This window comes from Centruroides sculpturatus, unplaced genomic scaffold, assembly GCF_000671375.1.
Source record: "Centruroides sculpturatus isolate CEXI.00-Female unplaced genomic scaffold, Cexi_2.0 scaffold58, whole genome shotgun sequence".
In the NCBI taxonomy this organism is placed as follows: domain Eukaryota; kingdom Metazoa; phylum Arthropoda; class Arachnida; order Scorpiones; family Buthidae; genus Centruroides; species Centruroides sculpturatus.
Window position 1 is genome coordinate 336,399 of NW_019384407.1, and position 13,772 is coordinate 350,170.

The window sequence follows — 13,772 nt, forward strand, 5'->3', positions numbered from 1 at the left end:
ATTGCACCATTTCATCACATAATTATGCTCTCTTAAACAAAATTATAATGTTTTTGCATCCATCAATTGGAGCATAAGAGATGCAAGCAATAAAGTTGTAAATTTTGTAAGCACATCCAATAATAATGCTTATAAATAAATTATAATAATAATTTAATGTATAAATATAAATAATATACACTCACTTTTTTAAATAAATAAATTACTATAAAATAAACCCTTATAAAGAATTAGCAAACTAGAAAACGAGCATAAGTAAAAATGCTCAACTTACGCTTTTGAAAAGAACATGGAGGCAAACTTTGTATAAAAACAGATCTGACTAGCTGCCAAATCATCATTAAAAAATAACAAAATGATATGTATCCAAAAAATGCTTGTATATAATTCGTTTTATATACATTATTGGTTTAGTATAAGCGTTAAGTAGTTTCTTTAGCATGCGCTACGAGGAACGTTACACATGAGAGATTTTAAACAGCTCGGTGTTCCGGCCTGATGTACAAAAGGATGTTGTAACAATTCATCTGCAGTTGCGCGTTGACTGGGATTTCTGATCAGCATTTTCTCCAAAAAACTTTGTAAACGTGGAGTAACCTGTATTTATTAAATTTTTTAAAAAATAATTTATTTATATTTAACATTTAAGACAAAATAATAATTTTATTGTATTTTTTTACATGCTATATGTAAAAAAAATATACCTTATGAGTATTTTTTAATTTTGGAGGTGGCAAATCTCTTATTCTTCTCATTGCTTCAAGAGGAGGTTCAGTAAAAAATGGTGGTTCACCATCTACCATTTCAATCACCATTATTCCAAGTGACCATATATCAACCTTAAAATTAAAAGAATAGAAATAATTATGTGTTTACAGTTATTGGCAGAAAAGATATTGTATTTTAATTATTAAATATTATAAATAATAAAATTAATATGTAACTATATTACTACATGAATATTACATCAAAATAATTATCACACAAAATCTTTTTTTAAACTCTTTCTGCCCCATGGGCACTAAGAGGGGACCTTTTTTTCCACATCCATCATGGGTACAACAGACTCACAATGGAGGAAACTGAGAAGTGAGGACCCAATCTGGACCCAACATATCTGGGATAGACTGACTGCTCATTAAAAATTCCTGAAGTTTATCAATTACTCAGATTCAAACCCAGATTCCTAGAGTAGTAAGCTAATGCCTTAACCACCTTGGCTATTTGGTTATCAAATGTAAAACATATTAAAAATTTGTTTGTTTTCAAGTGTAGGGTGGGACATAAACATCTGACAGTTTTTGAAAATCTTTACACCCATGTGCTTCATCACAAACAGATGTTATTGCCATAAAAAGATGATCAAAGGAATGGAGCTTTAAGATAGTGCCTCAGTTGTCTTTAAAATAATGCCATTAAGTTGGCCATCTTGATTTTCTAAACACTGTTCCTTTCTGGCTAGAAGGGAATATGTCACCCACTTGAGGATGTTCTGTGAAATGCCATGAATCATACACTGAACATTCTTTCTGTTTCTTCCTAACCACATCATTACAGTGTTTCCTGAGGCAGCATGTTGTGTTAAAATGAAGCCAAGTTATTACTGTGTAGCTGTGACAGTTTTTATGAATGCTTCTATTGTAGCAACATGCTCTTGTACAGACCAGCACTCTGTGATCACTGGAACTTCAAGAAATGTGCAACTAGAATATACTAATGCCACTAGTGCTGCCTTGCAGTGAAACAAATTAAAACCATCAGGTGTTTATGCCCATCCATTATGAAAAAAAAAAACTATAAAAATAATAAAATAAATTTTTCAACTATTTTACTATCTTTTTTTTTTTAACAGAAACATTTTCCAACTGTAACACTGTGTTGAGTAATAACTGTCCACTGATAAAGTTTTTGTGGACAGTTATTTTTTTTTTTTATATTTTCACTTTCTGTTAAGCAAAATTAATAGTCTAATATTTAAAATACTGTAAAATAATTCATATAGTAGTCTAAAACTTTTGTCAATATTGCTTAAACTGATGATAAAGAAAAGATTTCTCTCCTTTCTCAAGTTAGTCAAACAAAAAATGATTAAATATGTGTTTAAAGTTGAAATTATAGAAGTCTTGATAAGAATTATGCAATTAAAAATACAGTGTTCCAAAACGACTGCTACCATTTTAAATTACTGTATTTATATTACTTATTATGTACCTGAGAAATACCCACAGATACAGTAACATCCAAGTTTCATCTCCTACCTGCATTCTAACATCACATTGTCTACTGTCTCTAGGAAGCATGTAAACAAAAATGGCAACTCCACAATAGATAAAGCATTTATGTAACATGAATAACCTATAGGAGCTCTAGAACTGTGGCTACTATGAGAAGACTGATAAAAGATAAGTTGTGGCAAATCTAGAATGAAACTGAGTATTTAAAATATACTCAGTTTAATGTGTGTTAATTAAACTGAGTATTGGTTGAATTGTGTGCCACATGACATAAAGTGCACACATTGAGAAACTACAAATGTAAAACTTGAACAGTTTTCCAATGTTTTAATGTACATTATAATGTTCTTGAATAATAATTAACATAATTATAATAATTTAAAATGGTAGTATTCTTTTGGAAGACTTTGTATAAGTAAATTCTAATTACCTCTGGACCATATGGTTGTCTTGATATCACTTCTGGTGCCATCCAATAAGGTGTTCCAACCAAAGATTTTCTCTTTGCTAGGTCGTTCGATATTTGAGCACAAAATCCAAAATCTGATAATTTAACCTATAATAAATTTGTAATAAATATGTATAATAAATTATTATTATGAAACAATTATTATTAAATTTTAACCTCACCTTTCCTTCACCTGTTAGTAAAATGGAATCACTTTTAATATCTCTGTGAATGACACCTTGTGAATGTAAAAATGATAAGGCATTGAGGCATTGCTTGCAAACCATTGCAATTTGTTCTTCATCCATCCTATAATTTATAATTTTAATTCTTAATAAAAAGAAAACAGATTTTACTACAAGTATATAGTGCAATAGTAATGCAATAAATTTACCTTGCATGAGTAACAATGTCAGTCAGAGTACCACCTTCTAGCAATTCCATTATTACCCATAATTCATCATCAACTAAGAAGCTGTCATACATTTCAACAATATTTGGATGATGATAATCCCTCATAATTACAACCTGTGAGCATAAAACGTAGCATAAAATATCAATGGCTTTTAGTATTTTTAATTCCATTTTAACACAAGAGAAATTTCAAATAAATGTAGATTTATTTAATACATATAAGAGTTCAAAAAAGCTGGCAAGGACTCTTGCTCGGCTTTCCTGGCACACAAACAGAACATTAAGGGGACTATTAAGAAGTCTGATAATTTTCAATTATACTACAATATAAAATTTAAGTAACGACAAAAGATTTAAGTAACAAATTATGATAAAAAAATCTCCATTTAGAAAAAATATTTAAATTTAAAAATAACACTATGACACTAGTTCAAAATTAAAATTGTGTGTGAGGCAATCTGTTATAAAATATTAAAAAATAACTTTTATATTATTAATTATTATAAAAAAGGCAAAACAGGCTTAATTTTGAAGGTAGAGATGAATTTTGAAAAATATTGTAAATGTCAATAATGAGTAAAATTTTCATTAAGTCTGACCCCACTCAAGATATGTCAATGACTCCTCCTCGATCTCCCCACAGCCAAAATAAGACCAAAGTAAGACAGAGTCAAACAAATAGATTTCATGTCCAGATGACAAAGTAATTCAAGTGGTTTTACATGAATAAAAATGACAGACAGTACAAAGTATAAAGCTGTCATAGGACTTACTTATGCATAATGAAAAGCAGATTGCTATAATCAATTGTAAAAACCAACATTACTGAATTTTTTATAAAATTGCGTGATGTTTGTTTTCTTTCTTACAATTGGTATGTGTATTATGTTTGTAAATAAAAATAATGTGGGCTACATTTAAAGGATGTTTCATTTAAAGATAATTTACACACAACCTCTCTGCTACAGATGGGAAATTTTTTTAGTTCCATAGCTTCTGTTAGAGAGAGATTCCACTGTGTGTGTATATATATATTCATAATGAATTGTAGTTATGCACCAATTACAAAAATTTATCTCATGCTATTGACAGATAAATTATTTTAGATCTTTGCTAAAATATTTAAGAAAAATAATAATTTTATAAAACTAACTTCGTTAAATAACAGTTCTCTTCGTTGCTGTTTATGTAGATCCATCTTTTTAACCGCTACTTGACAACCAGTTCTTTTATCAGTTGCTATACATACAACTCCGGTGGATCCTTCTCCAATTCTTATAAAATTATCTAAATGTTCGCGTGGATCACCTGGGCTGACAACCATTTGCAGTGCTGCCCTAAACTATTAAATTTATCATCTTTTAAAAACAATAAGCAATTTAAAAAATTATAATAATATAAAGAAGTTTTTACCTGATCATGAGAAAGTTTACGTTGCTCAATTTGATGAACTTTATTAACTTGTAATGGCTGGTATTCGTGTTTAATGTAATTTTGATGCTGTAAAATGAAAACAACACTTCATTTGTTATGGATATTTAATAGTTAAAAACATATTTTTTTAATGGAAAATCTGATAGATGTATTTTGCCAAAAATAATATTAATGCTTCTAACTTTATTAATAAAAATTAAGCTCTTTTAATATTAGAATAATTTGTGATAAAATATTGAATACATAAACAAATTTTAATTAAATTATATTTTCTATATATAATTATATAGAAATGTTTAGGGTAATAAACATGTCTCCTCCTAATTCACTTCCTAATCTAGCCTGTTTTTTCACTGTTACAACACTAACAAAAATTCAAAATTAAAAACCAATTAAAATATATACTACACATCCAAAACAAGTGTGTCGCTTAAGCCTCACCCAGTACACATCATATAGTTCTCAAAAGAATTTACCTGCATAATTAAAGAACTTTTGATGTTTCAGGAGTACAGATTATATTATTTTATCCAAAACTTTACAACAACATTCTGATTTTCTTTAAAAATAAACTTAAAAATATTTTATCATCTCTCACAACTACTTTAATAATAATACAAGCAATTATTTGTTGTGATATCGTCACAATGACAGGCTGCAATTTTTCATAACAATGCTTTCAATTTTAGTAGTGTCTTGCCCCTCTACATCATACTTTTCTTGTTAACAATGAAGTCATGCTGGTCATCTATCTAACTCCGTTCAGGAGAGAATTTTTTAACTGAAATAATGTGACTTCCACTAAAGAAAGCCTTCTTTCGAAAGGCTTCTTTGTGCAAGTTGTTCAAACCCTTATTTAATTGAAATAACGTGACTTCCAGTTCAAACCAGAAGTTCATATATAGTTAATCTGGACCTCCTGCCCCTAAGCAACGTTCCCTCTAAGTTGGTGGCTGCGTACTGCTCAAATTGTTGCCATGCACAAAAATTTGTGCGCCACGCAGGCGATCATGCATACTGATTTAAACTGCTGTTTACTGATTTCTCACTTTGTCTGTGATATGATTATATACATATATAATCATATATTACATATATTTTGATTAAATACATTAAATCATTGACAAAAGTATGGAAGTATGTTTTATATGTGAGTAATGGTTTTCATTTACTAAATACTAATGTGATTAATTTTTTATGATAAGAAATTTCATTTCTTTTAGTGTCAAATGTCAATCAATTCACTTTTCACATACGCACGTGCGCGCATGCGTAACTAAACTACCTTGAATAATTGACAAGTAAACCCAAATTCTGAATTCATTATTCTTTATAACCTTGTAGTAAAAGTGATTCTGGAATCTGTAAAAGATAGAAATTTAGTTCTCAAGAGATTCTGGGCATTGAAATTAAAATTTGTTAATGAAACCAAGAAAAAAATAATATTTACAACTGACCTGTGTATTAAGATCAAGAATTAGAAGAAACTACAGGATAGGATTAAATTGGAAAGAACTAGTAAAAATAAAATATTAATAAGAGACGATTATTATATTAAGGACAATATAACATATAACTACACATATGATACTAATTCAAATAAGATAATCCAAATGGATCATGTTTTAGAGATAGATAGACAACAAATTTAAAACATGACTGGCATAGGAATCACACTGAGTTAGGTAAAGATTCTTTAAATAAGAAAAAAGAGAATGAAAATAATTGTAATAAAAGTTTGGTAAAATTGGGATATAATAAAGGGGAAAAAAGGAAAGCAAAGTGTGAGAGACTAATAAGGACAAAAATATTTTTCTAATAGAATTTTGGAATATACAAGGCCTTTGCAAGAAAATACACAAAGTCTCAGTATAGAAATTCATAAAATCTAATATTATAATTGGATTTACGGAAACTTGGATGACAAATTTAAGTGAAGAGGAAAAAAATCTCTTGGAGCAAGAAAACAGTATAATAATTAGTGGTGCACAAAGGAAAAATAAATTTGGCTGTCCTTCAGGAGGATTACTGTTGTTGTCAAGAAAAGCCTAGGTGAGATTCTCAATATCTNGCATTAGTTCAGTTACAACTACTTAAGAAGAGAGAAAAACTATTCGCCTTGTTCTTAGATTTAGAAAAAGCTTATGACTCAATTAGTATAATAGACTTACAAGTTAAGATGAAAAAATATAATGCATGTGATCATTTAATAAGAATGATAGGATTACTTTTTGGGCAATACAAAACAATCATTAAACAAGAGGATGTTCTGTGGCCATGCTTTAAAACAAGTAGAGGACTATTGCAAGGGGATCCGTTGTCTCCACATTTATTTAACCTCTATACATTTGACATAAATAATTGTTTCAAGAATGAGAATGATGGGTTTAAAATCGATAATCAGATAATACATTCTATTCGCTACGCAGATGATATAGTTATAGTTGCACCTACAACAGCAGCATTACATAGAAAAATTCAGCTAGTTATGAAATATTTTGAAGAACTGAAGGTAAAAATTAATCCTAAAAATCAGAAATTATGATATTTAGAAATGGAACTAGATTACCAAAAAAACATGTCTTTTTACATAAACAGAGAACTGAAGATAGTAAAAGAAATTAAATTTCTAGGTATTATATTTACTCTAAATTTATTATTCGATAAACAATATAAAAAAATTGTGGTTAAAGCTAATAGTTTAATAAACAACTTCATTTTCAGTATAGCAAAAATTAAAAACGTCCAAATACATTGGCATCTTTTCAATACAATAATAATAAACTCAATAGGTTATGCAGCACCAATCTGGAATATTACTAATTTCAACAAATTTGAAAAAATCCAAAATAAATTTATACGTAGAATTTTCCTACTAGAAAATAACAATCCAGGAAGTGCCTTAAGATTGGAATTCATTATATCCAAAAATGGAAAAATTGTTCAATTAAAAAATTCACTGATATGTTATGTACGTAATGATGACGAATTTAAAGAACTAGAAGTTCTTATCAATATCATTGGAACATTTCAAGTTCTAGTGTTGAATGTGACTGCGGATTTAGTGTTATGATATCAATTAAGAGTAAAATCAGAAATAGACTTGAATTGAAGCATTTATGTGATTTAATGAGAATTCGAATGCATCTTTCCTCTGGAGAGGAAGTGAATCTTCAATCTGTCTACAAACACTGGATTTCAAATAAGATAAGCGTGAAAATATTCATCAGAATTCAAATATTTCTTTGTGATTGTTATGTGACTAAATAATATACATTAATAAAAGTTTTTTTTATAATGAAATGAATTTTAATCTTTACTTCATAATTAATTATTTTAGATTTTCAAGGAAAAAAATAAGATTGTCTATGTCTATGTATTTGCTCAGAGAAGTAAAGTACATGTTCCGCTCAGCTACAAAAAAATTAGAGGGAATGCAGCCCCTAAGCTTTCCATATCTGGTCTCAACTTAGTGTATCTAATTCTGTTCTCAAGATTAAGGAAGGACAGACAGCCAGATGGATGTCAGTAGTAATTTATGTCTGCAATTGTTGAAAATTGCAGCATAACAACNCTGTAACACTGTGTTGAGTAATAACTGTCCACTGATAAAGTTTTTGTGGACAGTTATTTTTTTTTTTTATATTTTCACTTTCTGTTAAGCAAAATTAATAGTCTAATATTTAAAATACTGTAAAATAATTCATATAGTAGTCTAAAACTTTTGTCAATATTGCTTAAACTGATGATAAAGAAAAGATTTCTCTCCTTTCTCAAGTTAGTCAAACAAAAAATGATTAAATATGTGTTTAAAGTTGAAATTATAGAAGTCTTGATAAGAATTATGCAATTAAAAATACAGTGTTCCAAAACGACTGCTACCATTTTAAATTACTGTATTTATATTACTTATTATGTACCTGAGAAATACCCACAGATACAGTAACATCCAAGTTTCATCTCCTACCTGCATTCTAACATCTCATTGTCTACTGTCTCTAGGAAGCATGTAAACAAAAATGGCAACTCCACAATAGATAAAGCATTTATGTAACATGAATAACCTATAGGAGCTCTAGAACTGTGGCTACTATGAGAAGACTGATAAAAGATAAGTTGTGGCAAATCTAGAATGAAACTGAGTATTTAAAATATACTCAGTTTAATGTGTGTTAATTAAACTGAGTATTGGTTGAATTGTGTGCCACATGACATAAAGTGCACACATTGAGAAACTATAAATGTAAAACTTGAACAGTTTTCCAATGTTTTAATGTACATTATAATGTTCTTGAATAATAATTAACATAATTATAATAATTTAAAATGGTAGTATTCTTTTGGAAGACTTTGTATAAGTAAATTCTAATTACCTCTGGACCATATGGTTGTCTTGATATCACTTCTGGTGCCATCCAATAAGGTGTTCCAACCAAAGATTTTCTCTTTGCTAGGTCGTTCGATATTTGAGCACAAAATCCAAAATCTGATAATTTAACCTATAATAAATTTGTAATAAATATGTATAATAAATTATTATTATGAAACAATTATTATTAAATTTTAACCTCACCTTTCCTTCACCTGTTAGTAAAATGGAATCACTTTTAATATCTCTGTGAATGACACCTTGTGAATGTAAAAATGATAAGGCATTGAGGCATTGCTTGCAAACCATTGCAATTTGTTCTTCATCCATCCTATAATTTATAATTTTAATTCTTAATAAAAAGAAAACAGATTTTACTACAAGTATATAGTGCAATAGTAATGCAATAAATTTACCTTGCATGAGTAACAATGTCAGTCAGAGTACCACCTTCTAGCAATTCCATTATTACCCATAATTCATCATCAACTAAGAAGCTGTCATACATTTCAACAATATTTGGATGATGATAATCCCTCATAATTACAACCTGTGAGCATAAAACGTAGCATAAAATATCAATGGCTTTTAGTATTTTTAATTCCATTTTAACACAAGAGAAATTTCAAATAAATGTAGATTTATTTAATACATATAAGAGTTCAAAAAAGCTGGCAAGGACTCTTGCTCGGCTTTCCTGGCACACAAACAGAACATTAAGGGGACTATTAAGAAGTCTGATAATTTTCAATTATACTACAATATAAAATTTAAGTAACGACAAAAGATTTAAGTAACAAATTATGATAAAAAAATCTCCATTTAGAAAAAATATTTAAATTTAAAAATAACACTATGACACTAGTTCAAAATTAAAATTGTGTGTGAGGCAATCTGTTATAAAATATTAAAAAATAACTTTTATATTATTAATTATTATAAAAAAGGCAAAACAGGCTTAATTTTGAAGGTAGAGATGAATTTTGAAAAATATTGTAAATGTCAATAATGAGTAAAATTTTCATTAAGTCTGACCCCACTCAAGATATGTCAATGACTCCTCCTCGATCTCCCCACAGCCAAAATAAGACCAAAGTAAGACAGAGTCAAACAAATAGATTTCATGTCCAGATGACAAAGTAATTCAAGTGGTTTTACATGAATAAAAATGACAGACAGTACAAAGTATAAAGCTGTCATAGGACTTACTTATGCATAATGAAAAGCAGATTGCTATAATCAATTGTAAAAACCAACATTACTGAATTTTTTATAAAATTGCGTGATGTTTGTTTTCTTTCTTACAATTGGTATGTGTATTATGTTTGTAAATAAAAATAATGTGGGCTACATTTAAAGGATGTTTCATTTAAAGATAATTTACACACAACCTCTCTGCTACAGATGGGAAATTTTTTTAGTTCCATAGCTTCTGTTAGAGAGAGATTCCACTGTGTGTGTATATATATATTCATAATGAATTGTAGTTATGCACCAATTACAAAAATTTATCTCATGCTATTGACAGATAAATTATTTTAGATCTTTGCTAAAATATTTAAGAAAAATAATAATTTTATAAAACTAACTTCGTTAAATAACAGTTCTCTTCGTTGCTGTTTATGTAGATCCATCTTTTTAACCGCTACTTGACAACCAGTTCTTTTATCAGTTGCTATACATACAACTCCGGTGGATCCTTCTCCAATTCTTATAAAATTATCTAAATGTTCGCGTGGATCACCTGGGCTGACAACCATTTGCAGTGCTGCCCTAAACTATTAAATTTATCATCTTTTAAAAACAATAAGCAATTTAAAAAATTATAATAATATAAAGAAGTTTTTACCTGATCATGAGAAAGTTTACGTTGCTCAATTTGATGAACTTTATTAACTTGTAATGGCTGGTATTCGTGTTTAATGTAATTTTGATGCTGTAAAATGAAAACAACACTTCATTTGTTATGGATATTTAATAGTTAAAAACATATTTTTTTAATGGAAAATCTGATAGATGTATTTTGCCAAAAATAATATTAATGCTTCTAACTTTATTAATAAAAATTAAGCTCTTTTAATATTAGAATAATTTGTGATAAAATATTGAATACATAAACAAATTTTAATTAAATTATATTTTCTATATATAATTATATAGAAATGTTTAGGGTAATAAACATGTCTCCTCCTAATTCACTTCCTAATCTAGCCTGTTTTTTCACTGTTACAACACTAACAAAAATTCAAAATTAAAAACCAATTAAAATATATACTACACATCCAAAACAAGTGTGTCGCTTAAGCCTCACCCAGTACACATCATATAGTTCTCAAAAGAATTTACCTGCATAATTAAAGAACTTTTGATGTTTCAGGAGTACAGATTATATTATTTTATCCAAAACTTTACAACAACATTCTGATTTTCTTTAAAAATAAACTTAAAAATATTTTATCATCTCTCACAACTACTTTAATAATAATACAAGCAATTATTTGTTGTGATATCGTCACAATGACAGGCTGCAATTTTTCATAACAATGCTTTCAATTTTAGTAGTGTCTTGCCCCTCTACATCATACTTTTCTTGTTAACAATGAAGTCATGCTGGTCATCTATCTAACTCCGTTCAGGAGAGAATTTTTTAACTGAAATAATGTGACTTCCACTAAAGAAAGCCTTCTGTCGAAAGGCTTCTTTGTGCAAGTTGTTCAAACCCTTATTTAATTGAAATAACGTGACTTCCAGTTCAAACCAGAAGTTCATATATAGTTAATCTGGACCTCCTGCCCCTAAGCAACGTTCCCTCTAAGTTGGTGGCTGCGTACTGCTCAAATTGTTGCCATGCACAAAAATTTGTGCGCCACGCAGGCGAGCATGCATACTGATTTAAACTGCTGTTTACTGATTTCTCACTCTGTCTGTGATATGATTATATACATATATAATCATATATTACATATATTTTGATTAAATACATTAAATCATTGACAAAAGTATGGAAGTATGTTTTATATGTGAGTAATGGTTTTCATTTACTAAATACTAATGTGATTAATTTTTTATGATAAGAAATTTCATTTCTTTTAGTGTCAAATGTCAATCAATTCACTTTTCACATACGCACGTGCGCGCATGCGTAACTAAACTACCTTGAATAATTGACAAGTAAACCCAAATTCTGAATTCATTATTCTTTATAACCTTGTAGTAAAAGTGATTCTGGAATCTGTAAAAGATAGAAATTTAGTTCTCAAGAGATTCTGGGCATTGAAATTAAAATTTGTTAATGAAACCAAGAAAAAAATAATATTTACAACTGACCTGTGTATTAAGATCAAGAATTAGAAGAAACTACAGGATAGGATTAAATTGGAAAGAACTAGTAAAAATAAAATATTAATAAGAGACGATTATTATATTAAGGACAATATAACATATAACTACACATATGATACTAATTCAAATAAGATAATCCAAATGGATCATGTTTTAGAGATAGATAGACAACAAATTTAAAACATGACTGGCATAGGAATCACACTGAGTTAGGTAAAGATTCTTTAAATAAGAAAAAAGAGAATGAAAATAATTGTAATAAAAGTTTGGTAAAATTGGGATATAATAAAGGGAAAAAAAGGAAAGCAAAGTGTGAGAGACTAATAAGGACAAAAATATTTTTCTAATAGGATTTTGGAATATACAAGGCCTTTGCAGGAAAATACACAAAGTCTCAGTATAGAAATTCATAAAATCTAATACTATAATTGGATTTACGGAAACTTGGATGACAAATTTAAGTGAAGAGGAAAAAAATCTCTTGGAGCAAGAAAACAGTATAATAATTAGTGGTGCACAAAGGAAAAATAAATTTGGCTGTCCTTCAGGAGGATTACTGTTGTTGTCAAGAAAAGCCTAGGTGAGATTCTCAATATCTATATAACTGAAAAATTTATTTTCATAGTGATAGAATTCAGAAATGATATTAAACTAAGTTAGAAAAATTCATACTTAAGAATATTATTATTCTATCTTCCCCCTTCTTCAGAGAGAAAAAAAGTATTAAGTGAGGCCCAAGGTTATATAGAAAGGTAGTCTAATATCGTTGGTCTCTGGATTATCAATGGAGACTTTAACACTCACATTGGCGAGAAAATGGATACAAAATGTTTTAGAAATGAAAATATTAACAATAGGATAATATCTAAAAATAAATTGATAAATACAGAAGGAAGAACCCTTTTGGAATTTGTACAGGAAAACCATCTTATAGTGTTGAACAGTAGGGTGGTGGGAGATATTCCCGCAGAATATACCTTTATTTCCCTAAAAGGGAAATCAATAATAAACTGTTATTTGTTCTGAATTTCTTTTAGAGTATTGCAAGTTGCTTTCAGTTTTAGAAACAGATGAATCAGACCACTTTCCAGTCCAACTAGCATTGGACAGTAATAAAGAAAAAAGTGGAGAGATAAAAGGTGTTAATCGTAGAGACAAGTCCAAATCAGGTAATAAACAATCTTATAATAAAATAAAATTTATAAATGAAGTAGATAATAAAATTAAGGAAGTGTTGATTCAAGAAAAAGAAAATAAGCCAATAAATACAGTAGAGCGTTGTTTATCCGAATCAATTGGGGACTGGGGTTGTTCGGATAACTTATTTTTTGGATAACCAATTATGTACGAAAAAATATATTAATTTATTCCGTGTTGAAATTTTTCTCCGTTGTGTGTCGCTTTGCATTGAATTTTCGTCGATGTTAAGCCTAACGAAGACTATTGTATTGTTAAAAATTATTTTTTTATTTTGTACAAACAAAATAAATATATTGAAAAATATAAAAACAATAAAAAATTATACTTCAGA

At 28.6% G+C, this 13,772-nt stretch overlaps 1 protein-coding gene across 2 annotated transcripts in view; it reads right to left on the bottom strand.

Moving 5' to 3' along the window:
* Nucleotides 1–271: 271 nt before the first annotated feature.
* LOC111618916 (serine/threonine-protein kinase PAK mbt-like) overlaps nucleotides 272–13,772 on the bottom strand; it is a 29,396-nt gene continuing 15,895 nt past the window's right edge. The window contains exons 4-10 of one of the 2 annotated variants that reach the window (XM_023360545.1): nucleotides 10,749–10,835; nucleotides 10,489–10,677; nucleotides 9,316–9,449; nucleotides 9,104–9,230; nucleotides 8,904–9,029; nucleotides 705–839; nucleotides 272–597 (exon numbers count right to left, since the gene is read on the bottom strand). In XM_023360545.1, coding sequence (XP_023216313.1) covers nucleotides 436–597; nucleotides 705–839; nucleotides 8,904–9,029; nucleotides 9,104–9,230; nucleotides 9,316–9,449; nucleotides 10,489–10,677; nucleotides 10,749–10,835 — 960 coding nt within the window. In that variant the 3' untranslated portion in view covers nucleotides 272–435. Of the gene's footprint in view, nucleotides 598–704; nucleotides 840–8,795; nucleotides 9,030–9,103; nucleotides 9,231–9,315; nucleotides 9,450–10,488; nucleotides 10,678–10,748; nucleotides 10,836–13,772 lie in introns of those variants that run through there. The other variant, XM_023360544.1, reaches the window with a different exon arrangement.